This window comes from Carassius gibelio, chromosome A1 (genome assembly GCF_023724105.1).
Source record: "Carassius gibelio isolate Cgi1373 ecotype wild population from Czech Republic chromosome A1, carGib1.2-hapl.c, whole genome shotgun sequence".
NCBI classification, from domain to species: Eukaryota; Metazoa; Chordata; class Actinopteri; order Cypriniformes; family Cyprinidae; genus Carassius; species Carassius gibelio.
The window spans coordinates 5021670-5048184 of NC_068371.1; the positions used below are offsets into that span (position 1 = coordinate 5021670).

A 26515-nucleotide genomic window follows, 5' to 3' on the forward strand; every position below is an offset into this window, starting at 1 on the left:
AAAATATATTGTGTTAGGACTGGTTAGATGGTTTTATACTTCAATATATAGCATACCACATTTCTATATTCAATATACCATGCTATTTCTCCAAGACAGAATACTATAAATAACAAGAACATCATTTGATACACATACCATGGTAACATTGTGGTTTTCAGACATATCATGTCCTCATTTCATGATGTTACGATGGTAAATTATCATATTCCATGTAACATGGTGTTTACTTTGAGGTCGAATCCTACATTAATACTATGGTGCTACCATGGTGTCACATGTCTAGGAAAATCCAAGATATTACCATGCATCTATACCGTATACGTTTTGGGGTCACAAAGATGCTTTAATCTGATCAAAAATTATAGTAAAGACATTTATCATGTTACAAAAGCTATGACTTTCTATTTATCAGAGAATCCTGGAAAAAGTATCATAGTTTCCACAAAAATATGAAACATAATTGTTGAAGGAGAATACTGTAGTACAGAAAAACACAGTATTGGCATGATATAACTATTCCATGTACAGTGGTGGTAGAATAGCACAAATATCACAGCTTTGTAATGGTATGTGTCCAAAAAAAATAAATAAAATAAATCCAAGAAACCATGGTAATTTCATTGTACTTTTTGTCAGTGGAATATAAAGCTTAATCTTTGGACTGTCGTGCATATATACAGCCTTTCTTTAAATGTCCATCCTGGGCTTGAGTTACAGACATCCTGAGGATTTACAGGCTCTTCAGTATAGAAAGAAAAAGAGGGATTGTTTCTGGAGGTGGTCTGTCAGCCAGATGTGTCCAGTCTCTTAACCACAGGCCTGCAATGGTTTATTTCAAGTGGAAATTCTTCTTTTTTAAATCCATTCCTCCGTCCATCTGCTTTGACATCTAAACCCTGCTGGCTCGCCCCATATCACCTCTATCTGTATTCAATTCCCGCACTGCTTCCTGTTGAGCTTAAGGAAGACCAATATGAGAAACACTAAAAGGAAGGCTGAGCAGAGAATGAAAATGTCATTGCTGTGTGCAAAATGGGGCTGGTGATATTTTGGTTGATGAGTTTGCAGTGAATGGATGGTTTGTGTGTGTGTGTGTGTGTGTGTGTGTGTCTCCGGATTTATCCTATAATTTCATCCAATGGCAGTAGAGGAAATATGAATGCACCAGAGCAGGAAGAATGCTATTTGGAAAGGAACACACTCTGAATAGTAAAATGTCTGCATGTATATGTGGCCTTTTGAAAAGCATAACTGTACACATCGTCATAATGCTGTGTATAACTATAAATATCCATAGTTTCAGCGAAGAGTGTCAGATGTGTCTTTTTTTTTTTTTTCTCTTAAGGAATGAAACAAATATTTTTCCTCCCATGACTGTTGCAGACATGAATCAAAGCAATGAGACATATAACCTCTCCGCACAGTTCAGCTTTGGGTTTCTGGGATGAGATTACATTTTATGTGAATGTAAGTAGGTGTTGTTTGTTTGTTTGTCTGTGTGTCTGTGTGTGTGTGTGAGTGTTTCAATGAAGGATGCAGCCACACACACACACACACACACATACATATATATATATATATATATCTTGTTTCTAGTCAAACAGGAAACTTGTTTACAGCATTCAAAACTTCATAAATCATGGTTAATATTTTTATTATTCTTTAAAAAGTGCATCAAGGAATATGTATCTTTTCTATAGAGGAATGTTTCCCCTAAAAATGCAGATTCTCTTATCACTTAGCCCTTATGTCCGAATCTGTATGACAGATTTTTATTTTCTGTGAAACATGAAAACATATATTCTGATGAATTTTCCCAGTGCGCTTTGAAAGCATACAAAGAAAGTGTTTTGTTTACAGCACATATTTCACCTGCAGGATGTTGCATGTGTGCAGCAGTAATCCTTCTTTTTACACCACAAGAAATGCTGAGTCATGCCATAGTTTAATTAGTCTGCCCAGCGTCTCCTCCATGTGCCAGTTTGTGTGATATATGAGCCGGAGAGTTTTGATTTACATGCAGGGAAAATGAAAGATGAAATTAAGGGCTGGGTGAAGGAGAGGGAGAGAAGGATTGGATTAACCTTGACAAAATAAGTAGCGGCCATAAAGAATAAACTGCTTAATCATCCTTCCCATCATTCGGTGATGTTTTGTGCAGTCACACTAGCCATAAAGCTTTGGGACAACTGTGTGTCTGTAGGTGTGAGTGTGTGTATTTATGATGACACATATAGAGGTTAACACTCATGTCAGGCTTGCTTTCTTCAGACCTGAATCAGTGTGAAATAAAGCTTTGACCATCACAGGGTCACCATTGACTCTCTCTCAGAAGCTAGTATGACTACTGACCTGAGACCTGTGTTTTCACTCACAGCAGTCTCTGTTCCAGCTGACAGGAGCGCAGCATTGCTGTCAGGGAGCAAAGCACTCAATTGTGTGGACAAAATAGCTGGTGAATTTGCAAAATCATAAAAAAAATAAAAAATAAAATTCAAATCAGTCATTACAATAGAAGTCTGCCATTACACTGAAAGATCAAATTATGATGACATTTAAAAATTATGAAGGGGAAAAAAACTAAAAACCCCACATGCATGAATTATTTGTTCGTAGTAACATCAGTAACATGTATTTGCATGTTTTTTTTTTCATTTCACACTGACTTTAACAGTTATGGTGTAAAGGAAGATTATCAGTACATAAATCTGTGGATACATTTTTTGCTTGAACTATCATATGGATATGGCAATGGCATTAATCACTTTTATGGTGGTTTATTGCTCTTTTTTTTGAGCTTATGAAGACATGTTTAGAATTCCACACAAATTTAGAACAACACGAGAAGGATGAGTAAATAATGACAGATGATGAGTGATTTTTTTTTTAACTTTTAGGGAGATATATCCTGCAGGTTTTTTTTTCCAGGAAAAGTGCTTATTTCATGCAAAAGCTAAATTTAGGAAGCATTATGGGTACGATGCTCTAAAAATCTGTCTGCCTGCATTATGTGGTTTGTATTTGGTTGCCTCGATGAAAACGATTCAGTGTGTAACCAGTGATTTTCTGGGACATAATGATAAAATGAAAGACTCCTGGTCTTTAGTCCACTAGTTAACTGATGTAGTGCTGCTTGTCAGTGGCACTCAAGGCGCGTGGGTCTTGCTGTGTTTATTTTGTGTGCCCTTAGAGCCAACATCTGTAAATAATGTTTCAAAAGCATGCAGGAATTCCAGCTCTCTGTAGTGGTTTGCATGGCCTGAATTGAGACCAAACTCCTAACTGATCCTACTGTGAACAATTTACCTTTTCTGTCTCACGGACGCAAGATTGTCATGGATGGTTGGCATCACATTCACTCTTGCACAGAACATAAGTGAAAGAAATGTGGATATTTAAGCTATAGAACCAAGCCCCCCCCCCACTTCCTTCCTCTTTCTTTCAGTATTGTGTGCAGACAGCATATAGAAGACAAGTAATATAGCCGTTTATGTGTGGCAGATGAACATCTACAATTGCATTGTCATTTGCTAAAATAAAACTTTTTAAATCTTTTTTACACTTCAGTGTCTCTCGATTGCATTCATTTCTTACACATTTTTTGGCATATATTTCTCCCCCTCAACATTTTGCATTGCTTGTCATTTGCATTTCCTGTGACGTGAATGTGTGTACTGTGGTATTGACAAATGTGAAACAAGGAATATTGAGCTTTTAATGTGAGGTGTTGATTGTGTAGAGCGGTGGTCTGGATTGTATTTCTATTGACTGAAGTGAGTTTTAAGTAGAAAAGGTCAAGGAATCAACAGGCATTAAATGTGAGAGGCGTGTGTGCTTAAAATGGCAAGTTGGTGTATTTGTCATGGTAAAGTGTGGTGAAAATAAAGGTTAGCTTGAGACTCTGGGGGGTGATGCTGGTGGAGCAATTTTGCTGGAAACTTTGCTGATGTGTAATGTAGGGTTTTGTAGGTTTACCTTAAAAAAGATTGTGTGGGTGTGTGATGTGACACATTAGCGGTTAATGTAGGCCTAAACATTCATTTCCTCTCATCTTTCTTTCTTTTTTTTTATATAGATGACCACACATTATAGAGTTGAATGACTAGAAATATCTCCAATGTGTTTATTTATATAAAAAAATAGGTTTAGATTCATGTTTTTTTTTTAAACAGTATAAAAGATAACATTGTGTTTTATTTTACAGCAGCAGTTCTACATCAAGCTCTCCTGCAGTTTATTCTTGATCTGTAGCATGACAACTTGACCACATCCAAATATGCATAGTTTCCTATAGGTGAAAAACAGTGAAAGAGTACAGAACATGAATTCATATGGATAAATGACTTCATAAAAGTTTTCCAAAAAGGGGTGTTGTGAGTTGATTTAAATAAAAGTTACAATTAAATCAATACAATTGAATAATCTAAAAATAAAAACACTGAAAAGTTGCTAAAAAGACTAATGTAGGCCTATATTAGAACTAATTGACTTCAAGTAAATATTCTAGGTTAAATTATTTCAGCTAACGAAAAGTTCTAAAGAATGATACGATTGTCTTCATCTCATTCGAGAGAATGTCATTTTAATGATATTTCTCAAAATGGGTTTAATTTGTTTATTTGTCAAAACCTTTAATTTATTTCCATGAGTAGGCTATTGTTTCTGCATAATATGCTTGGAATAGACTAATCCAAATGTAATATTCTGAAATCATGATCGTGTGATGATCTTATGTCAATGAAATGTCAATAAGGTTCACTGATTTGGCATTTGGCTGACATTTGTTTGCCTGAATATATATTTATGTACTCAGGTCATTAAAATGTGTGGAGCAATGGAGGTTTTACCGCACAGATTATCTCTCTCTCTCGCTCACACACACACACACACACACACGCGCGCGCAGAGAGAGAGAAAGAGAGAGAGAGAGAGAGAGAGGGAGAGGTGTGTATTTCCCTCTCCTCTTCGTACTCGGTCTCACTCTACACGTCGTCTCCGTGATCTTCACCAGCAGTTCTCGCGTGCTCGTTACCAAGACAATCACGGATAACGAGGCTCGTCGTTCCGTCCCCGCGTCTCCTGTTACCGGAGTCGCGGGAATGTCGAATCCCAGGAAAGAGTTTGACGTGAAACAGATCTTGCGCATCCGTTGGCGATGGTTCGGCCACCCCACATCTCCTCCCTCTCCCGGTAACCAGCCACCGGGGGATCTCTTCAGCAGCAGCGGTGGTAGCAGCCGGGGGACCGGCGGCTCCTCATCCGGCGGCGATCAGCCTTCCCTCGGCGGCTGCAGCAACTCCAGCGCAGCCGCCGGTGCCAGTTCGAGTAACGGCAACTCTTCCTCCATCACAAACAACAATCGAAAGTTTGGAGATTCGGGTCCTAATAGCGGGCACTCAGCAGCGGCAGCGGTGGTAGTTAGTGCCTCCGCGTGTCCTCGGTCCATGAGCCAGCAGGAGTGCCGGAGCTCCCCGCCGGCGCCTTGGGTCTTCCCGGCTCACTCGCGCTCCAGCGAGAGCCTGGAGCCGCTCCTGCAGCTGCCGCAGAAGCAGCAGCACAAGCAGCAGACCTCGCGTGTGAAAGACACCCCTGGCCCTGGAGACGAGGAGAACAACAATAACGTGGAGTGTGACTCCAGTTCGTGCAGGTATGGGAAGCATTATTGGTGTGGTTCCAGTCGAGCACAGCAGGGCGCTTGAACTGAGCTGGTACCCGTTCACAACAGATGCATCGCCAGCTGTTTTCTATTAAGTTTGAACTGTTACCACGAGCCCTCCCTTTTGTTTCCTCACACTCTCTCTGTACGATGAACAGTGCATATGGTATATTCAAAGAATTATCTGAATGACTAAAACAAACATATTGCTTAATGTTATTTAAATGTTTGACTTTTAAAGACTCATAAACAGACACTAATGCGCTTGAGTTTATTTGATAGTGTCAAATACTACTGTCTGTCCTCTATCAAGTGTGCTGTTATGTTGGAGAAATTATGTTGAATACAATTTAAAGAATTTAATGGAAGATAATGGAAGTTGATGATTTTTTTTTACATGTTCTGCAGCGTGACATAATTTTTTAATAGTTATTATGCTTGAAGATTTTATGACATCCATGTTAATTGAGAAATTACATGCAATATTTGAACTTCTACAATTGTATTTGTCATACTGCAGGAAAATTATACGAGTTAGAGATGGCAAAAAGGATGATTTGAAATATCGCAGAAAGCAATTGCTATCAGTTATAGGAAGAATCGCACCACACCTCTGTTTGAATTAAAAACAGCGATCATATATTTCATTGCTTATTCTGGATGTCTTATCGAATGTGTTCTGATTGGCAGTTATATATTATGCATTGGGTGTGGTATTACTAGTTCAACTAAAAATTACAATTCTGTCAAAACCTGTATGAGTTCTTCTGCAGAACCAAAAATATATATTTTTTTTATGGCAATAAGTGGTGACCTTAGAGGTCAAATTTCAAAAAGGATACAAAAGTACCATGAAAGTCTACCTCTTGCATGTTATAGTGTTAGAGTAAAGCCATACAAAAGTTTTATGTTCAATCAGTGAGCTGAACTGACTCGATTCATGAGTGACTCATTCAAGACTGCATATAGATCATCCAAACCATTGGCATTAATTGGCTTACGAAATTGTTCCTGGAAAACACAGCACAGACTTTTTTTGGTGAATTAGAACAACTGATTCTTTGAAAAGATCGAAGACATGACAGAATTTCTATTTTTTGGGGGGACTTTCAGTGTGTGACATAGATTTTAAATTCATGTTTCTTGTGTTGCATCATGAGGACGTAAAAAGCCATTTCCCCACCTTTTGATGCATTCGCTCACTTACTGTAAACATAGTAGTGCGATCATGATGTAACTTCCACTAAACACCCTCACCTCAGTGAGGAAGTGATGTGTACATGATTTGTGCACAACGTTCCTTCACAGATCTTTAGCGTGATAAACGGCTGTGAATCTTTTATGAAATAATTTGAAAGATGAAAACAGACTTGTGAAGTGTTGCAGTGCTTTATGAGATTGCAGAATATTACAGTACATGCTTTATGTGATTGAAGAGAGACCGTGAATGTGCAAGCATCTCTGTCTTCCTAATCTGAGACCCATTCTTGGGCTTGACAACTCATTCGGTGTCTGACACTTCTGACATTCGGCCAGCAGCAGTGTTCCTGATTTTGATTGCCTGTAGACTTCATGCTCTTGTATTATGTGAGTGGGTTTGTTTACTAGGTTTGTTTATCAGTGAAAGTGAAGGATGTGGTTCAATCAGTGTGGTGCAGCTCTGAAAAGCATTTAGTCACTCATCGCCTTGGAGACGGCAGATTGAACCAATTGCTTCTGCTCCTTACGGTTCATAACCACACAAACACACACATCCAAAAAACTGAACCTGAAGACCGTGAGAACGGTTTCTTCATACTTATGGTGTGGAAAGCGTTTTACCCTGTAATTATTTTGTGAATTTTTACATTTCTAAGGAATGGCAAGTAACACTTAATTTTAATTTAAATGTTTTCTTGTGAAAAATTACAGACACACGCCTTTGACACAGTGATTGTTTTTTCGTCCTCTAAATGTACTTTTGTGAAAATGGCACCTCTTCATATTGTTTATTACATTCACAAACCACATAAGCTTGTGCCTTTGACCACCACCTCTTTGTTTCAGACACAAGGTATGTTATAGTTGAAGCACAAATAGGTAGTGACTATTTGAGGATTCAAGTGTGACCCCATAAGCCTCCGGGCCCTGGGGCTGTTTATGACTTACAAGAAAGAAAGAGAGTGACGGAAGGAGAGAGAGACAGGAAGATGAAGAAAACAGTCTAGCCAACTGAAACTGCAATTACGATGTTGAGATAATGGGACAAAGCATCTGATATCCGTTGAGCATTAAACCAGGGCTCTCCCTCTCTTTTCTCTGTCTTCAGCTCACGCTTCCATTTATGTGGACACACATGTACGCACACAAACACACACACACTTGGAAAAATATGTAATGGAGAGTGTGGGAAGAATCTGTTAATTTGGGATAAATTCTGCATTTTATGTGCAAGATGGGTTTTATTTTGGTCTTTAATTGGTAGTGTATGTATCTTTTATCTTTTTTGCTGTCGTCTAGACTCTAGACGGATGAGTAAGGACATAGCCTACAATGGAAATTGTTATAATTGCATTGGGAATGGAATGGATATTTTGGGTGGCTTGTCTTTAATTGCCCGCATTAAACCATTTTCTCCTTTCAGTTCCTCCTTCCATCTCTTTTCTTTTCTTTTATGGCGCTCTATGTCTCCTAAAGCTTATCTGCTTTAAGCTGAATGTGTGGTTATGTATACCTATTTGTAGAATAAGACTCAGAGTCTTGTAAGATGCTGTTTGAAACGCATTTACATAATTAATGTTCACCAGGCTTTTCTAAAGTGTAAAATCCCTCTTTTTCTCCCTCTCCATCTGATATCTTCCCTCGTTACCTTATGAATTGGCCTATAGAGGTTTACATCTGATCTGGTTCTCCAAATGGTGTCCTTATCCCAGCTCAAATCCATTCTGAAACGACAGCAGATATGAGTGGAGCTCATTATAGCCTGGAAACCACTTCTTTCCTTTAACCTCAACTCAAGTGATCAGACATGAATATGCATATTTTAACTTTTCATTTTGAAGGACTGAATGTCAGATCTTCTGACAGCATGAGGTTTTGAAAATAGAGCAGAATACTCATAAAATGAGAAAGAGATGGAGATGTAGAGAGAGAGAGAGAGTCGCATACTTAAAGAGGACTGGAAACTAACAATGGCACAGAATGGAGTGATTAAGGAAAAGATCCAGAAGGACGAGAAAGTTCGCAGAACGGAAAGAATGAAAGACTGAAACAGTGTTGGAGAAGCTGCTTTGAAACTACACCCTAACCCTACTCATAACTAGTAATTAACTTGCATTATTATATTAAAGGAAGCTATACTTTATAAAAATGTGTATATATATATATAAATATATTTTTTTTAATAAAGTATAGCTTCCTTTAATATAAATTCCTTTCATAAATATATATATATATATGAATGCACTGTCTCTTTGGATAAAAGTGTCTGCTAAGTGTATAAATGTATTTTGCATTTAATACCTTTAATAAATAAAAACAATGTTTCCACAGCATTACACTTTCCAGTCAAATTTGATTGAATAGGTTTTAACTCTTTGTGAACCGCTTGATTTACCTTTCCAAATGAATTGATTCACTGAAACAAAATGCTGTTGTTTTAAAATGTAGCATTTTCTAGGTTTATTTTGTGTTTTCTTGCTAAATAGAACAAATAGAATAATAAAACATGCCAAATCCTACAGCTGAGTTGGGTGAATTGGTACATTGAGTCGATTCACATAATTCAGCTTCTGGTGAACCGCTTGATTTAACGGTCCAAACAAACTTATTCACTGAAACAAAATGCTGTTTTTCACTTAATTATGCTGAATTCAGCATTATCTGGTTTTATTTAATGTTTTCTTGCTGAATACAACTAATAAAATTATCAAACACACCAAATTCTACAACTCAGATATTGGTTTCCTGAATTGGTTCACATGGTTTTTTTTTGGTCAATCTGCTAGATTAACAGGAATGATCCGCACTAATCAATTCACCAAAATGAACCAGACTGTCCAGTGCTATATAAGAGGGAGGAAAGTTTAGAAGAGCTTGTTCAATTATTGCTTTAGTTTGCTCAACTGTTCTTTTTTGCAAGTTTCTGTGGATACTGTCGTGCTGTAGAAACTGGCAACAGTAGCGTCACTACTTTTGGTTACTGTTACTCCCCAACATTTGACAGAAAGAACGGAGAAAGAGGAAGAATGGAAATAATGAGGATACTCAATGAAAAGGAAGCTGAGGGAGTGTGAGAGAGTGCAAATATGAATGGACGAGTGCCCACTGGGGATGTTGAGGAACTGGCAGGTGTTTATCTGGCGTTTAGAGAGAAACTGCTGCCTCTCTCCTGTGTGTTTGCACTCATGCAGGGGTCTGTGTGATGTTTACTTTGGTAGGTCGTGTTTGGAGGATTGTGAATTTGCCTGTGTGTTTGCTGTGTTTGAGATAGAAGTGTGTGAGTGTGTGCTTTACTTTGCCTCTAGTCTCTGTTTTCATATGAGACTAAATAATTTTGGCATTGAGAAGAGCCAGAGGCTGAAAACCTGCTACCCATAACTTAACTAAAGCGCTTAAGAGAGGGAATCTCTGCAGTTCGTCTCGGCATCTGCACTCTTCCTCCTGTCTGCTTCTCTTACTTTCAAAATCCCAGAAATAAAAATTCAGTCTTTTCCTCATCCAAAGAACCAATGGCTTTCTTTCTTCTGTGAAACGCATTAATGCTCTTGTCCAGTGCTGTTGAACTTGTGACTGGTCTCAAATCCAAGTCTAAGACCTTGTTTTCATGCTCTTGGTCTTATTATGGATTAATTTCCCACACTAAAACGGATTGGAAAACAAATGTGGAATTTAAACAAAAGCATGTTGTTTTTAATGAATCAGTTTGTTGAGATGATTTATGTGAACTAGTCGACCAATCTTTTCCATTGAAAAAGGACTTGAGTACTGTTTGGTTTCTGAAACTATATGATTTTAGAGACAAAATGTAAGAAGTATTATCAAAATATCTTGCCCTCTGCCATAGCTTTTCTTTTCTTCCCCATCTCTCATTCTTTCCCTAAGGTACATGATAGACCAGGTTTCTACACTCATCTGACTGCAAGTTTTTAATTGATTTTAAAAGATTTGGAGCGGAGAGCTCAAATATACTCCATCTCGCTCTCATCATCTCACCATCTGTCTTCTTTTCAAATGGTGTGATTGAAAGAAGTGTGTGTGTGTGTGTGTGTGTGATTGGCCTCTTTTTAGCACTTTCTGCTTGAAAGAAATAGATTTTCCATTTGATCATGGTCTGTGAGGCTGAGAGATCTTGGCTTATAAAAAGGTTGTAGTCTGACTGCTGTTATCTCCTGCTGCTGAGCACACTGAAACTCTAGAGACCCTTGCTGAGACACCCTGCTCTTCCCTTTACCCATATTTGCCAATTGCATGACCTCTTAAGAACCTAGAAATGGATCTGTCTTTAACTTGTGCCATTCCTTTAGTGATATTTTAACCTAAATATTGATTTTATTCATGTCAGGTAGCATAAAATATATAAATGTGCTATAAAATAATCATCCTTTTTGAATGGTGGAGCATTACTGCTTGTTAAAAACAATCAAATGTTATATTCTGATACTAACATGCCTTACAAAGGGGCCTATTTCATGCTAATACTCCGGGCCTAAAATAAACACCCTCCAAGTACCAAATATGAGTAAAGATTAGCATTAGCGAAAACATGAAACAGTATTACTTACCAGTTGGCCTGTAACTTCTTTAAAAATAATTCTAGCAGTGCCTGAGAACACTATATGATTTAGCATGCTTATCAAAACGCAAAGACTATGTTGTAATAAATATAAATGCAGTATATGTAATCTGTTACACTGCATTTTCAGAGTGAAGAGAAACATCGCAATCTTTCACAGTTCGCAGTAAATTCTGCTTTTTGTAATGAGAATGATTTATAAATCTGACGTCAACAAGAGAAAAGTTTTCCTGTGGTTTTCCTTTTCAAAATAAAAGCGCTAAATGTTTGAAAGCAAACCATAAATATTATAGTCTAAGTATACTGTTATAAATTAATAATCCTCATCATCATTGCTTTTTTTATTACTATTATTATTAAATTTTAAAATCTATCATTATTAGTATTATTATTATAAATTAAGTCAAAATTATTACTATGAAATACTTTACAGTTCACTATTAAAGTACTATTTTGTTACTGGTTTAATTTTTTTTTACATTAGATAATAATAAAAATAATAATAATAATAATAATAATTGCTATTATATTTTTCCTCAATTTGTTCTGCCTGTTTATTATTATTTGTATTTTTTATGGAATAATGCACATACAGTATGCACATTTTCTTAAGTCATCATTGTTAGTTTTAGGCCAAGCTAATACAGTTTTTTGAAATACCATTTATTTCAACAAAGGGCTGTTTTGAATGTGGATTTCACTTGTTGTATAAACATCCAGTGGGTAATTAGACTGATTTTGCTGATATACAGTAACTGTTGCACAAACCTGAAGTTCTGGTTCTCAATAATGGACTTAAAATGTCTTGCATTTCAGCGCTTGACCGTGCTTGACTGTTAACTTGTGATTCATTGACAAGAACGAGCAGTTAAATTTTACTATCCCCTTCTCCGCAGGCTCACTTCCTGGCTATTGTGATAAATTATAGCAAGAACAATTAATTATCATGGATCCTGGATGAGTCAGAAGCTCAGAGGCCTCGAATGTGGACAGAATGTCTACTATAGAGATGTGCTACTATAGAGATGTGCTCACAAGAGCACAGTTAAGAGAGAGAGAATAAGTGTGAACTAGAAATGGGGATTGTAAGGCAATCTGCAGAGACGGGGAAGAGACGGAGACCAGAATGACAGGAAGCGAGTGATAAAGAGAGAGAGAGCGAGAGGCAGTAGAGACGACAGCCGTTTGGGAACAGGCTAAATTGCTTTGTGTATTTCATGGCCAGCTTCATCATCAAAGCTAATTACTAACAGCTCTCTAAAGCCCTCTATATTTATCCATCCATTGATCGTGTGCATGTGTGTGTAATTCTGAGCGTGTTCAGCCCTAATTTTGCGAGGAAAGCTTATACCTCTTTTCAAAATGATTTAGATTTTTTGTGGAATGAAATGTGTTCCTGTAGTTTCAGTCTTTGATATATTAGTCCAATTCAGCACAAGCTAAGATTTAAACTCACCGGGAATGTTTGTACTCAAGGCCCATAAGAAAGTTGCAGACTTGGGGGTCCCCAAATATTTCTGTAGAGCAGTGGCACTTAACATTTTTAACTCAAAAGCTCCCAAATGTCCTACACAATATTTGAAAGCCAACCCCATATACAGTACACTGTAAAAATATTTTATTAAAACAAAGATAATTGGGGTACATTTACAAGTCTCTTTCTATAATCTTAAAATTGTATTTATGATACTTAATAAAAAGAGCCAGATACAAAGTCTGTAATATATGTTTTTCCTCATGCCTGATTTCCTAACCAAGTACATGTGTGTTTTCAGGACATCTAACAGCAGTGCGACTTTGTCCTCATGTGCGTCGATGGAGCCGTGTGTGTCAGATGAACATTTCCAGGCACACAGTCATGCTGAACATACCTTCAGACGCATGGAGGCCTACCTGAGGACCCGGAAACTCTGTGATGTTGTCCTTCTGGCTGGAGAACGCAGAATACCTGCACACAGGTAAAAACACAAAAAGAAAAAATGTGCACATCTCAAAATGGTTCATTAAAATCACATCCAAGACTTAAAATGTTGCACTGGAATACGAGCAAAAACAATAAACCAGTTTGCAGCTAATAATGTTGGAGTCTTCTCTATGAAGCATTTTAAAGACAATACAAATGATATCTAATTTTCAATTTCAACAAAATATAGCCTCAATCTGAACCACAAAAACTTTAGGAAATCCAGTGACAAGTTTAAGTTTTTCTTCAGCCTGAGTAAATCCAGTCCATGCTGCTGGATCATAAATGCCCTGGAGATGCTGGAGATGAGTGATAGTTACGGTTTACTGCTGAATGTAGCAGTAGTGGCACATTTATAGCACAGTTCATTGTCAGCAAGTATTGCAGTTTCTGATTTTGACGAATAAAACTTTAGAAGCTGCCATGGGACTATTTTGAGTCTGATTTTTGAAAAAAGTGTATTGTCTGTTATAGCAGCAGAACATTTGGAATAAGTTCTGGTTACAACGGATGAAAACTGAAGTTATACTCAAAATTACTTTATGCCCAATTAAAAAGATCAGATCAATTTAACAGGCAATTGAAGAGTTGAGTGGATGTGCATCTTGTATTTTGTAAAATGGTCATAGATTATATTTGCAAATATTATATGGAAAATTAGTACATGAATATTCTATCTTAAAGGGTCCCTTGTTAGTCAAGATGTCTTGGATTAACCAAAAACTTAATTTAACTTTACATTAAACCTTATCTTTACGAAACCCCCTTTTTTTGTCTATTTGACACTCTGTAAACACAATTGATATCATTTTAAGGGAAAGTCATTAGTTTAATCACACATACATATGATTTTGATATTATTCAAGAAAAAGCATAGCTTGTGACAAGTGAGATTTCCCTGTGATGCTGATAGAGTGACCGGTGTTCAACACGTGTGTATCACACCAGAGTTTGTAGATTTGTGGAGAGGTGGATGTTTGTGTTAAACTATTAAGCTACTTGTATTTGAGAATCAGTGTTTAGGATCAACAGTCTCAAAAGTTATTAAAAATGCAAAAGTCCATTCACATATTTTCAGTTCAAGGTACAAATGCAAATGAATGTATTTATAAGCATATTCAATTACATTTCAAAGTGATCTGTGTGTATTGTGTAAGGTGTTGTAAACATGCAGAACGGATTAGAAAAGTTATTACAAAATATGTGTGCATTTTGTTGAATGTGACCAGTATTTTATACTGTGATTAAAGTGAAATAAAACTGTAACAGACAGTTGTTGTTTCCCCCCACCGTTCCTCAGCTTTTCGCTCATGCTGTTTGAGCATTTTGTGGAATGTTTTTCCAGCTTAGATCCTAAGGTTTAAATCCAGCTCAGAGAGTTTGTTCTTTTTTACAATATGTCATTTCAGTGCATGAATGAAATCAAAATGTAGTCCTCCATAATCAAATTATGCACACTCAAAGATTTCTTTTAATTTGTGTTGATGTTAATTATATGATATGAATTTATATTTTGATATGGTAATGGAAATACTTTTTTTGATTTTGATTTTGAAGACATTTGTACTTTTTTGGACAAGAATTTGTACTTTCCTATATTGCATTGAAATACTTAAAAATTTACTGCCTGACACCCAATAAACTTGCTCTCAAATCATGATATTAAAATCTTACAATAAATTACTCTTGATCTTCAAACACTGTTTTTTAAAAGCAAATTTACAAAAAAAGTAATTATAGACACAAAGCATTTAAAAGATGCACTGTACTCTTATAATATGTATTTAAAATGCATATTACAATGTTTGTCTTTGAAATAGGGATGTAAATTGATACAGATTCAGAAGACTTCATCCTCACATAGACATTTCTATGCATGACAGTTTTTCACTGTCAGTTTAATTCTGCCATACAAATAATGCAAATGACTTCACCTTTGTTAAACGCCCCCTTTGTTTTGATTTATAAATAAATAACATGTAAGGATGGTCTGACGCCATTATTTACTTGATGAATGCATGCTTCGCTAAGGACTTCTGTGTGTGTCATCTCTGATCCAATCAGTTTTAATAGAGCCTTTATAGTGTCAAATTGAGTAAATGTGTAAATAGCACTGAAAAATGTGTTAACAAGGACACTTTGACACCCCTGTACTTCAAAATCATAGTAGAGGACAGAAACATTTCTATAATCGAAAAATGACCTGTATATTGCAGCACCATGGTATTCAATCTCTCTATTCTTCTCTGATCTCTCCTCTCCTTCTTTATTTCCCCCTCCTCTTTGTGTTGGTTCCACGTGTATTTTGATGGCATAGTTCTGCTGATTTCAGGGCTGCCTCGGGCAGCTGGAAGGTTTTTGCTGATGTTTTATTTATAATGATGCACAAAAAGCTCACACATGCACTGTAGAGTGAATAGCCTTTGTACTTTTTAACTAGAACACTATCTACAAGCTAAAATCCCGAAAATCTTCCTTTAGCAAACAGACTTTCAGGCTACTATTGTGAGAAAGAGCTGACAAGAAAGCTGAATCAGTTATTCAGTGACACTCTAATACGAGTAAAAACAAAGAACTGCTAGATTATTTTGCTTGTGTGCAAAGGGAAAGGTTTAAAAGCAATCTGCTCGGTGATAAAAGTGCAGAGAGGGAGTGAAGGAGAGTGGCAGAGGGCAAATGCTGAGTGTTTCTCATGCTGCCAAATGAGTCTCACAGTTTCTAATATACTTTCACTCGCCGCTCTCTGCTGAAACCTCATTTGTGCTTCTTTTCTTTCTCTTTTCGTCTTCCCCTCATTACTTCTTTCATTATAATTCTTGCATGCGTATTCACCATTACCAGCTTCATGTGTTTCCATATCTCTATGTTTGAATGTATTCGCTTCCAGAGTTTTGAAGTGGCAATCTCCAGGCAATTTTTAACGATGCTATGTTTTGGCAAATTCAAAAGAATTCGGGTTAGGGTTATAGAGTTGGACCATGCCTATGTTTTTTTTTGTAATTCTAATATATATATATATATATATATATATATATATATATATATATATATATATATATATATATATATATATATATATATATATATAATTAAAAAATTTTTAGTACAAACATTTATATGAAATAAACTTGTAAAGTAGATACATTTTCTCATGAGATCAGGTTGGGGGTGGGGGATTGTTTGTGGCATCACATAAATATGTATTCATAATTGCACCGCTTCCTGTTACTCAAATGCTTTCATTGTCTGAGGGGACATTTTGCCCACAAAATGAGTATAGTCTGCACTTTGTTCTTTCAGATGAATACAATCGGAGTTATATCAAAAAATATCCTGGCTCTTCCAGGCTTTATAATGGCTGTGAATGGTGCTTGAGATTTTCAAGTGAAATAAATGCGTCCGTCCATCATAAAAAGTGCTCCCCGGGGGGTTAATAAAGGCCTTCTGAAGTGAAGCAATGCATTTGTGTAGGAATAATATCCATATTTAAATCTTTATAAACCGTAATCTCTAGCTTCCACTTATTGTCGTATGATGATTTAGGACATAGGCATAGTCTAAGCTTTAAAGTGTTAAGTATGGATATTCTTCTTACACAAACTCATTGCTTCGCAGAAGGCCTTTGTTATCTCCTGGGAGCCATATGGAGAACTTTTTATGATGGATGGATGCACTTTTTTGGGCTTCAAAATCTCAAAACCCCAATTCACTGCCTTTATAAAGCTTTATTAAAGCTTTTTAAATGTAAGCAGTGTTAATTTTGACACGAAATTTTAATTTAGTTTTAGTCTTAGTCTTTTGACTATAATTCTTTTTAGTTTTAGTCAAGTTTTAGTCATCTGATTTGTTTTAATTTTAGTCTTATTTTAGTCGACTGAAATTGCTTGGTATTTTAGTCGACTAAAATTGCTTGGTATTTTAGTCGACTAAAATAAGACTAAAGTCAATAACAGATTTACTAGACAATTTTTTACAGCTGGTATAGGAAACAAACTTAACCAAAATATGTAAAACACAAATTCAACTTTATTTCAACACTTTATTTCAACTGTGTCTTTATTTCGATTCAAAAGCTTTTATGCAGCAACAAACACTGTCATGATAATGTAAACAATAACTAGCTGCCAATTGACCATCAATAAAAGAAAAATAAAGTTAGGTCCAGGACCTTAAAGCTTACAGCTGAGCTGAACAATAAGTGCATACATTTAAAGTAAATATTTAATAAGTTGGGTTGATAAAAAAAGTAACAAGATTTTATAAGTTATTCATTTGTCTAGCAATATTGTATGTTTTAAATACTACAATATTGCAAGATTAGTATGTATAATGATAGGATGTGAACATTCACGTTTCACATGACTAATATAGAAATATTTGTGATATTGTCAACAAGTAGAACATTATAAAATATTATAAAAGTATTAATCAAATGTATGTATCATAATATTACGTATTAGTATTGTGCTCTCATCTAACTTGAAGAAGGGGCTATTTTACAGTACTTTTCAGTTCGTTAGATTTAATGCTACAACATCTACGCACTGCAGTTTGACTTAGCTCAATAAACAAAAGAACATCGTTGTGAAATTACATTTGAGAAAATGTCCGGGTGGCTCGTCTGTAAATGTCTTTTCAAATTGGTTGTGTTCTTGCCACGAATGAGCGCTCCGCGTGCTTTACACTTTGTTTTGTTTTGTTCGTCGTCAAACGTGAAGTGAGCTGTGGACATTTTGTCGCTCTTTTAGACATCACCTCTTCGAATGCCGTCTTCCCGGGAGCTCATTTAAAAACCGAAAACCTTCACTTCACGTCTCAATAAGTCAGGCTCGGATTGGTTCTCTTCTCTCATGCAGTCTCGCCTGTTCCGTTTTGCCGGTTCTTTTGTTCAATTCTCGCATCTCTCCCGTCTGCTGATTTGATTTTCATCACAGTCTATTTTCGTCTCGTCCTTTATTCGTTGACGATAATGTCAATCAATTTAGTCATAGTTTTAGTCTCCATCAGTGCCTTCTTTTTTAGTTTTCGTTTCGTTTTCGTCCGCAAAAATATATTCGTGACGAAAATAATGACGAAAATATTTAGTCAACGAAATTAACACTGAATGTAAGTCAGATTGCATTCGTCTAAAGAAGAAAGTCATAAACACCTAGAATGGCTTGAGGGTGAGTAAATCATGGGGTAATTTTCATCTCTTTAAAACTCATCTTTGATTATCAAAATGACACATTTAATTGTTTTTGTTTTTTCCTGTCAAGTAATTTTTTCATGTTTTAACATGGCTTGAATATAACCCTACACCCTTACCTCATTTAGTATACATGGAATTATGAATATGCTAATTAGTCCCCCCTCCACTCAATCACACCTTGGACCACCTGCACAAATTTCACTTGGTTAACTGAAGTGGTAAACACTACAAAATGGTAGGTGGTGATAATTCAGCCATGTATTTTCGAGCCAGAAAATGATTCTGATTCTGAAGAGTATTATGCAATGTTGTCTTCAAGTCTCTGTATCAGGAATAGTAAAGCACAACCTCAAACGTGTAATGGTAATTGATATCATTAGCTTCTGGCTTGACTCCGTTATCAAACAGTTAATAATGTGTTGCTAATGTTACACAAACCATTTTCCTGTTCGCCATTTCATACTGCTCGTGAAATAAAAAGCCCCAACCCACACGGGCTGTTTGAAAATGCATTTTTAACAATGCCTTTGGTACACTGCAGGTGTAAAGCGAAAATGCTCAACAGTTGTGTTGACTGATGAATTTGCAAATGGTTAGTATTCAGGTAGATCTTAATCTGATCAGTCAAAAAAGAAATTAACTTTGCAGTATAATCGGAGACGGTCATTTTTCATGTCTAGTTGAGTTTCAAGTTTATAAGGTTTAGAGGTGTCTGTTGGTAATCCACGTATTTAATGTAAATTATAATTTTTTTTATTTAATCTTATTAAACACAACCACAACCAGTATTTTTCAAGCAGAACAATTAAAAATGCTTAGTAACTTAATATTTAAAGCAAACAAAAACAAACCAAACAAAGTTTGCCTTCCTTTCAAGCGGTAATAGAAGCGCACACACATGCACACGCGCGCACACACACACACACAGCTCTTTGATAAGTAATTAGCATATTGGCTATGAGTCTTATTTTAAGACGCAAGCTTTGACTGAGTGTGCATGTGTGAATATCTTTGTCTGCAGAGCTGGATTTGAATAGGACTTCCTCATTTTACCATATTTCAGATTAAACAGATCCTCTCTCTATCCGTCTCTGTTTCTCTATTCTATCGGTTTTCTTTTCCAACTTTTAGCATGCTTTACCTGCAGCATACAAAAGTGTCTATTCAGTGATTCAGAAGACATTCTGTACTGTATGTGTGGAAAAACCAGAGCATGTAAAAGCATGTGGACACTCAGTGAGGTACTGTGTCATAGTTAATCTCTCGCTCTCTCTTTCTATCATAGACTGGTTCTTTCGTCAGTGTCCGATTACTTTGCGGCCATGTTCACCAGTGATGTCCGAGAGGCAAAACAAGAGGAGGTCAAAATGGAGGGGGTGGATCCTGATGCATTATGGGTCTTGGTACAGTATGCTTACACAGGTATGCGTTTATCTGGAAGGAAATGTTTGATTAGACATACACATGGATGAACATGCACATACTAAAGATTGTCATTCAATTGTATGCTATTTTGTGGCGAAAAAGAAAAGAAAATGCACTTAATGAAATTACTTTTAAATGCAACACTTTTAAATGACAACATTATAAATGAAAATAGGGCTGAACGATTAATTGCATGTGAATGTCATGCGTTTCTCGTCAGTAAAGCTGGTTCTGTGATTAGTACTAAATATCCATCACCTGCTTTCAAATGGAGTGGCACTTACTACACAGAGCCGTAGTTCGCTGACAAGCGGCTTTACTGACAAGAGACATGTGACAATCACATGCCATTAATTGTGCAGCCCTAAATGAAAATATGAAAGACAAAATTTGAAATCTTTTAAAGTTCGCATTTAACAGAGTTATTAACATATTATTATAAAATATAATTATTTATTGTTATTAAAAATCTATTTTAAGTGTAAATATTTCAATTTGAGTGTTAGATGACACTGGATGTAATCCGTAAACATGGGCAATTACCATGCACAAGTAAATATTCAATATCACACACACACACACACACACACACACACACACACACACACACACACACACATTTTATCTATGTAAATGAAATATTAATACAGTTTAATGGAACTGATTATGCATAATGCATAAATTATGCATCAGTTCTGAATAAAAGTATTAATTTCTTTTAAAAAATATATTGCTGACCCCAAACCTTTTAAACAGTAGTGTGCCTAATAACTAATTATTAACATCCATTAACCGAAATGACTGTCTTTCTTTCTCCAGGGCATCTGGAGTTGAGAGAGGACACTATCGAGAGTTTGTTGTCTGCCTCCTGTCTTCTGCAGCTGTCTGCGGTGGTTCAAGCCTGCTGCAGTTATCTAATGAAGCAACTCCATCCTTCCAACTGCCTGGGCATTCGATCTTTTGCAGATGCTCAGGGCTGTCTGGACCTCCATAAGGTGGCACACAACTACACCATGGTGAGCAAACACACTCACACTGAAAAAACTTACAGACTTAATTAGTACAGAATTATAATATTCTGGCAAAGTCGAGAGGAGTTTCTACTAAACTTTCTACTTATCTTCAGTGAGCACCACTCTCTCTCTGGCTCATTTTTCTTCTTTTATCACTTTTCTTTCTTTCTTCTTTGGTTGTCCTTCTCCCAACCAAGTGCATACTGAAGGAAAACTTGGAAGTGAATTAGAGGACATTATTGCTTTAACTTACAGAGACGCTGTATATATTTTTTCGTTTGTCCTTCAGCGGTTTGATTGCGCCTATGTGAGCTGCTACTTCAGTGGGTGTGTGTATTTGTATTCATATATTGCCATCTGTGTCCATCTGGCTGCCTGTGCCAGTGTCTGTGGGTTTATGAGTGGGCAATTGAGCCCGTTTTAACAGGCGTGGAAGCACTAGTGCTGAAAAAGTTCCCTGAACGAGGCGAGTGTATTTAATTGGACATGCTACTGTTCCTTTTCGCAAATTTTCTGCTCGGCGTTTGATGTTCCACTGCTCCTGAGGGAAACTCATTCAAGAAAATATAACCCATAATAGCCCGCCCACAGTTCACAACAGGGGGGTTGTCATGGAGACTGCAGTGAAAACTTGCTCTCCATTTTCCATCCAGTTTCCTATCTGGCTTTCTTTCCCTTGTTTTTATTTCATCCTTCCCTTCCCCCAGCAATGCAATGATGTCCAGTTCTGTAGTCCACTTGGTATTCCCACTATCTTTCTTATTATGGGATGTGTGGCCATGTCTGGTAACAGACCTGCGAAGAAAGCAGGGAAATCAATGCTACATCAATTTTTTTTAAGGGAAGAGAACATCTATCGGTCTAGACAGACACAAACAGACAAACGTACAGAATATGTATGTACAGTAATTACTGTTTGTGGTTTGGGAAGATTTAGGAAAATTTAAAATCAGAAGGAATAAAACCTGTAATATTGTGAACAATAATGTCTTTCTGTTATAATATATTTTAAAATGTAATTGATTTATTTGATGCAAGCTGAATTTTCAGCAGCTATTAGTTAGGGCTGCACGATTCTGGATAAATTGAGAATCATGATTTTTTGATCTCATATAGAGATCACGATTCTCCTACGATTCTTTATTATTATTATTACTATTAACATTATCATTATCAGAAGTATATAAATTAATTATTTTATTTTGCAAGGATTCTTTAAATTGATCAAGTGCGACAAAGACATTTATAACAAAATATTTCTATTACACACAATTATTGTTCTTCTGAACTTTCTATCAAAGAAACCTGAAAAAATCTACTCATCTGTTTTCAACATAATAATAATAATAATAATAATAATAATAATAATAATAATAATGTTTTTTTTGAACGGCAAAACAGCATATTAGAATGATTTCTGAAGATCATGTGACACTGAAGACTGGAGTAATGATGCTGAAAATACAGCTGCACACCACAGAAATAAATTACATTTTAAAATACATTCAAGTGAAAGCAGTTATTTTAAATGGTAAAAATATTTCAAAACTTTACTGTTTTTGCTGTACTTTGGATCAGATAAATATAGTTTGGTGAGCAGAAGAGACTTTAAAAAAACATTACACATGGTTCAAAAACTTTTGACTGGTAGTGTATATATAATATATTTAAAACCCCAGTTTTTTTAATATTAGAATGATGAAAAAGTTGTTTAGATCACTGATTCAACGACTCACTCATAAACCTACTACACTTGTTTCATTTCTGGATGAATCAGTGTTTTTGAACGATTCTCTTGAATGAAAAATTAATTCATTGACAAATAAATTAAGACACTTGTCGCCACCTATTGGTGAAACAATGCAATCGACACAAACGTTATTTAAAGCGCAGTACTTTCAAAAGGGGATTTGTTATATTTTGATCGCTGCCATATAGACATCAATGTTTATATTTAAACTATAAACTTTATCCCAGTATTTCTGTGATAATATAAATGACTGTAAGACAGATATAATACTGTGTAGTTGAAAAGACTGTTTGTGAAGATGTTTCTTAACCTTTTAACTGTCACACCCATTTTTTAACATACACGTGAAAGTACACTATTCACACTTAAATTGTTATAATTCATAAACGCTTTTGAATACAGACCAAAGGTTGGTCTCTTTTTAAAGAAGGCAATCTGCAGATTATTGCAGAAGTGAAATCATTTAATAAAATGAAAGCATAAAAAAGTTATAGAAGTTTAAATTTACTGTAAATACATTTATTATTTTATTTTTATTATATTTTATATAAAATAAATATTTTATAAAATATGTTTTAATCCAAAATTGCTATAAAATTAAAGCCATATGTCTAAATAAGTTGTGTTCCAAATTTGAAGTTGATATAAAAAAAATCTAGGTTCATATGCAATTTTGTTTAGGTGTTATACCACAAAAAGCCACCGGGGGCCATTGAAACTCCATTGAATTTTGTGGATGCATTTGTTTGTCACAAATGTATCAATTTCTCTCTCAATATTATGTCTATGACAAAATAACCACCAAATATGGAATCTTGAGACTCAGACCTTTCCAACGATATGTATTTTGTCAAGATTATGAAAAGTTTTGATTCTAAAAGACCGTGGAATATGACCCCTCCCACTAAGGGGGAGGACCACGCTAAAAGATTTTAAAGTATGATTTCCATGGTAACGCAGTGTCCGATTTCAAAATGGTTTTCATAAGATGAATTTGGAGTATATAAGCTTTCAAATGATATATAATTTATGATGATTACTAAAACATGTGATAGGGAAAAAGGAAGCGGAGTAGATTTTTTGTGACAAAGGTCAGAACTCCTGTTATGATGTATATGTTTTGAGGTGCACTCTTTTTATAAATTAATCTTTTACTGTTCCTTCATAATTTTTAACAACAAAACATGGTCAAATATCTATTTAGGAGTCTTAGACCTTTCCAACGATATATAGTTTGTCATGATTAGATTAGGATATAATTGTAATATATTGAAGTAAATTTAGGCGTCCCGTATACGGGACGGTGACATTTAACAGGTTAACCAAACATGGTAAGAGCTCTCTCTGTGTCAGCAGCAGTGCGCGCACGGATTTGAATGATCCGGTAAGACTTTGTCAAAGGTTTAACAGACTCGGGGAATCGTTGTCTTTTAGAAATGAGATCGAGAGGGTGTCTGAATCGAGATCGCGATCTTTTAACGATTAATCGTGCAGCTCTACTATTAGTCCAGTTATAAGGGGTACATGATTCTTCAGATATGCTGATCTAAAATATTTCTTATTATTAAACTGTACTTGTTGAAAAAAGTGATTTTTTTTTATTTTTTATTATTAGTAAGTTAATTTTTTTTATTAATGCTATTATTGTCACTTTTGGTCAAGTTAATGTGTCCTTGCTGAATAAAAGTATTAATAAATTTTTGAACACTTGTACGTATATGATATATTAATAAGTTATATTTCATTTTAATTGGTAGACATAACGTAACCTGTGCAATAATAATAAGATTTTGTTCCACAGTGTTGTTCAATAATACCTAGAATTGTGTGTTATTGTGCAAAGCTGCACTGCTATAAATTGTGTCATTGTGGCTAAACATCTACAAGCCCAAACCTGATTTAAACCTCATGTGCCACTGATCCACCATTTGCATTTGTATGTTAATTTCTTTGCTTGGCAGATGCTGTCTGCCAAATTGACTTACATAAGTGCACGATCACTGTGTGTTTTGTACGTTGCTATGCTGAAGGGCCATTAGTCTCTCTCACACACACACACACACCCACTGATGGTGTGTATGCTTTGACAACCACATCCTCGGTTCCATTAACCAGTCCAGATAATCTCTCTCTCTCTCTCTCTCTCTCTGTAGGAGCACTTCATGGAGGTCATGAGGCATCAGGAGTTTCTGCTCCTGCCTGCATGTGAGGTGGAGAAGCTTTTAGCTTCTGACGACATGAACGTTCCAGAAGAGGAAACCGTGGTAACCGCTCTCCTCAGCTGGGTCTGCCACGATGCTCCCTCCCGTCAATCACAGCTTCCTGCTCTTCTCTCTCACATCCGCCTACCCCTGCTTAAACCCCAGGTCAGTCAACCATTCATCCATCTGTCCATCAGTCAAGCAGACGGCCAGTCTTTAATTCTGCTGTGCTGTTGCTCGTTCAGACAGCTTGATCAGTGTGCCTGTAAATCCACGTCAGAAGATAATTATTCTGCAGTAATTCATGTATCCGCTAATCATTTAATTGAGTGATCCAGTCAGTCACAGTAATTAACGTTCATGTGCTGCTTGGAAATTTTGCAGTCGAACGCTGAACAGCCTTTGTACTTTGTCTTTTTTGTAAAGCAAGTCGGCACATCTTTATAAGGTCCACAGGATATTTTCAAATATAAGTTCAAAATAAAGATATAAAACTGTATTTGCTGGTGTGATCCAGCAAATATTAAGTGTACTGTATATTCAATATCATAAGGACCATATGATTGTTGGTTATGATGTTAAGTATTGCAAATGCTTCATGCAAGTACCATACTGTTCAAAAGTTTGGGGTCATTAAATAATAATAACAAAAACGTTTTTTTTACATAAAAGATGCATTAAATTGATCAAAAGTGACAGTAAAGACATTCATTGAATGATGTTTAGATTTCTGTTTTGAATTATAAAATAAAATAAAAAATTTAATATAATAAAAGAAATATCAGTTTTCACTTATTTGGCTTATTAGAATGACTTCTGCAGGATCATGTGACACTGAAGACTGGAGTAATGATGTTATTCAAATTCAGCTTTGTTTATTTATTTTTAATTGTAATAATATTTCACAATTTTTATTGCATTTTTGGTCAAATAGATGCAGCCTTAGTGAGCAAAAACATTAAAAATCTTTCAGATCCAAATCTTTTAAACAGTATTATATGCTAACACGGATGTCAGTTGTTAGCTAGCATTACATGCATGCATATGGTTGCATTTGTGTAATTTACATGATTTTGCCATCTCAGACAAATTTTGGGGGTTGTAAAATATCTCATTGTAGGGCAAAGTGGACCGTCTTTGACCTGAAAGAGAAGACTGACTAAAGAATAAGTCAGATTACTCTTAAAAGGATAGTTCACCTAAAAATTTATATTCTCTTATCATTTATGCACCCTTAAAGGGATAGTTGAACCAAAATTAGATTTACTCACCCTCAAGCAATGCTAGTGTATATGACTTGAACAATGTCCTGGCTCTTCCAGACTTTATAATGGCAGTGAATGGGGGTCGAGATTTGAAGCCCAATAAAGTGCATCTATCAATCATAAAAAGTGCCCCACATGGATCCTGGGGGTTAATAAAGGCCTTCTGAAGTGAGTCGATGTGTTTGTGTAAGAAAAATATGAAAAACTTTATAAACTGTGATCTCTAGTTTCCGCTAACTGTCATTCGCGCCTTCACTAGAGAGTGGCATTCCAGC

General features: G+C 35.8%; 1 protein-coding gene across 2 annotated transcripts in view; it reads left to right on the forward strand.

The window, feature by feature from the left end:
- The window catches only part of klhl5 (kelch-like family member 5), a 53186-nt gene that overhangs the window by 10508 nt on the left and 16163 nt on the right, over nucleotides 1-26515 (forward strand). The window contains exons 1-5 of one of the 2 annotated variants that reach the window (XM_052566482.1): nucleotides 4939-5650; nucleotides 13208-13390; nucleotides 19872-20008; nucleotides 20831-21027; nucleotides 24928-25140. In XM_052566482.1, coding sequence (XP_052422442.1) covers nucleotides 5103-5650; nucleotides 13208-13390; nucleotides 19872-20008; nucleotides 20831-21027; nucleotides 24928-25140 — 1278 coding nt within the window. In that variant the 5' untranslated portion in view covers nucleotides 4939-5102. Of the gene's footprint in view, nucleotides 1-4938; nucleotides 5651-13207; nucleotides 13391-19871; nucleotides 20009-20830; nucleotides 21028-24927; nucleotides 25141-26515 lie in introns of those variants that run through there. The other variant, XM_052566483.1, reaches the window with a different exon arrangement.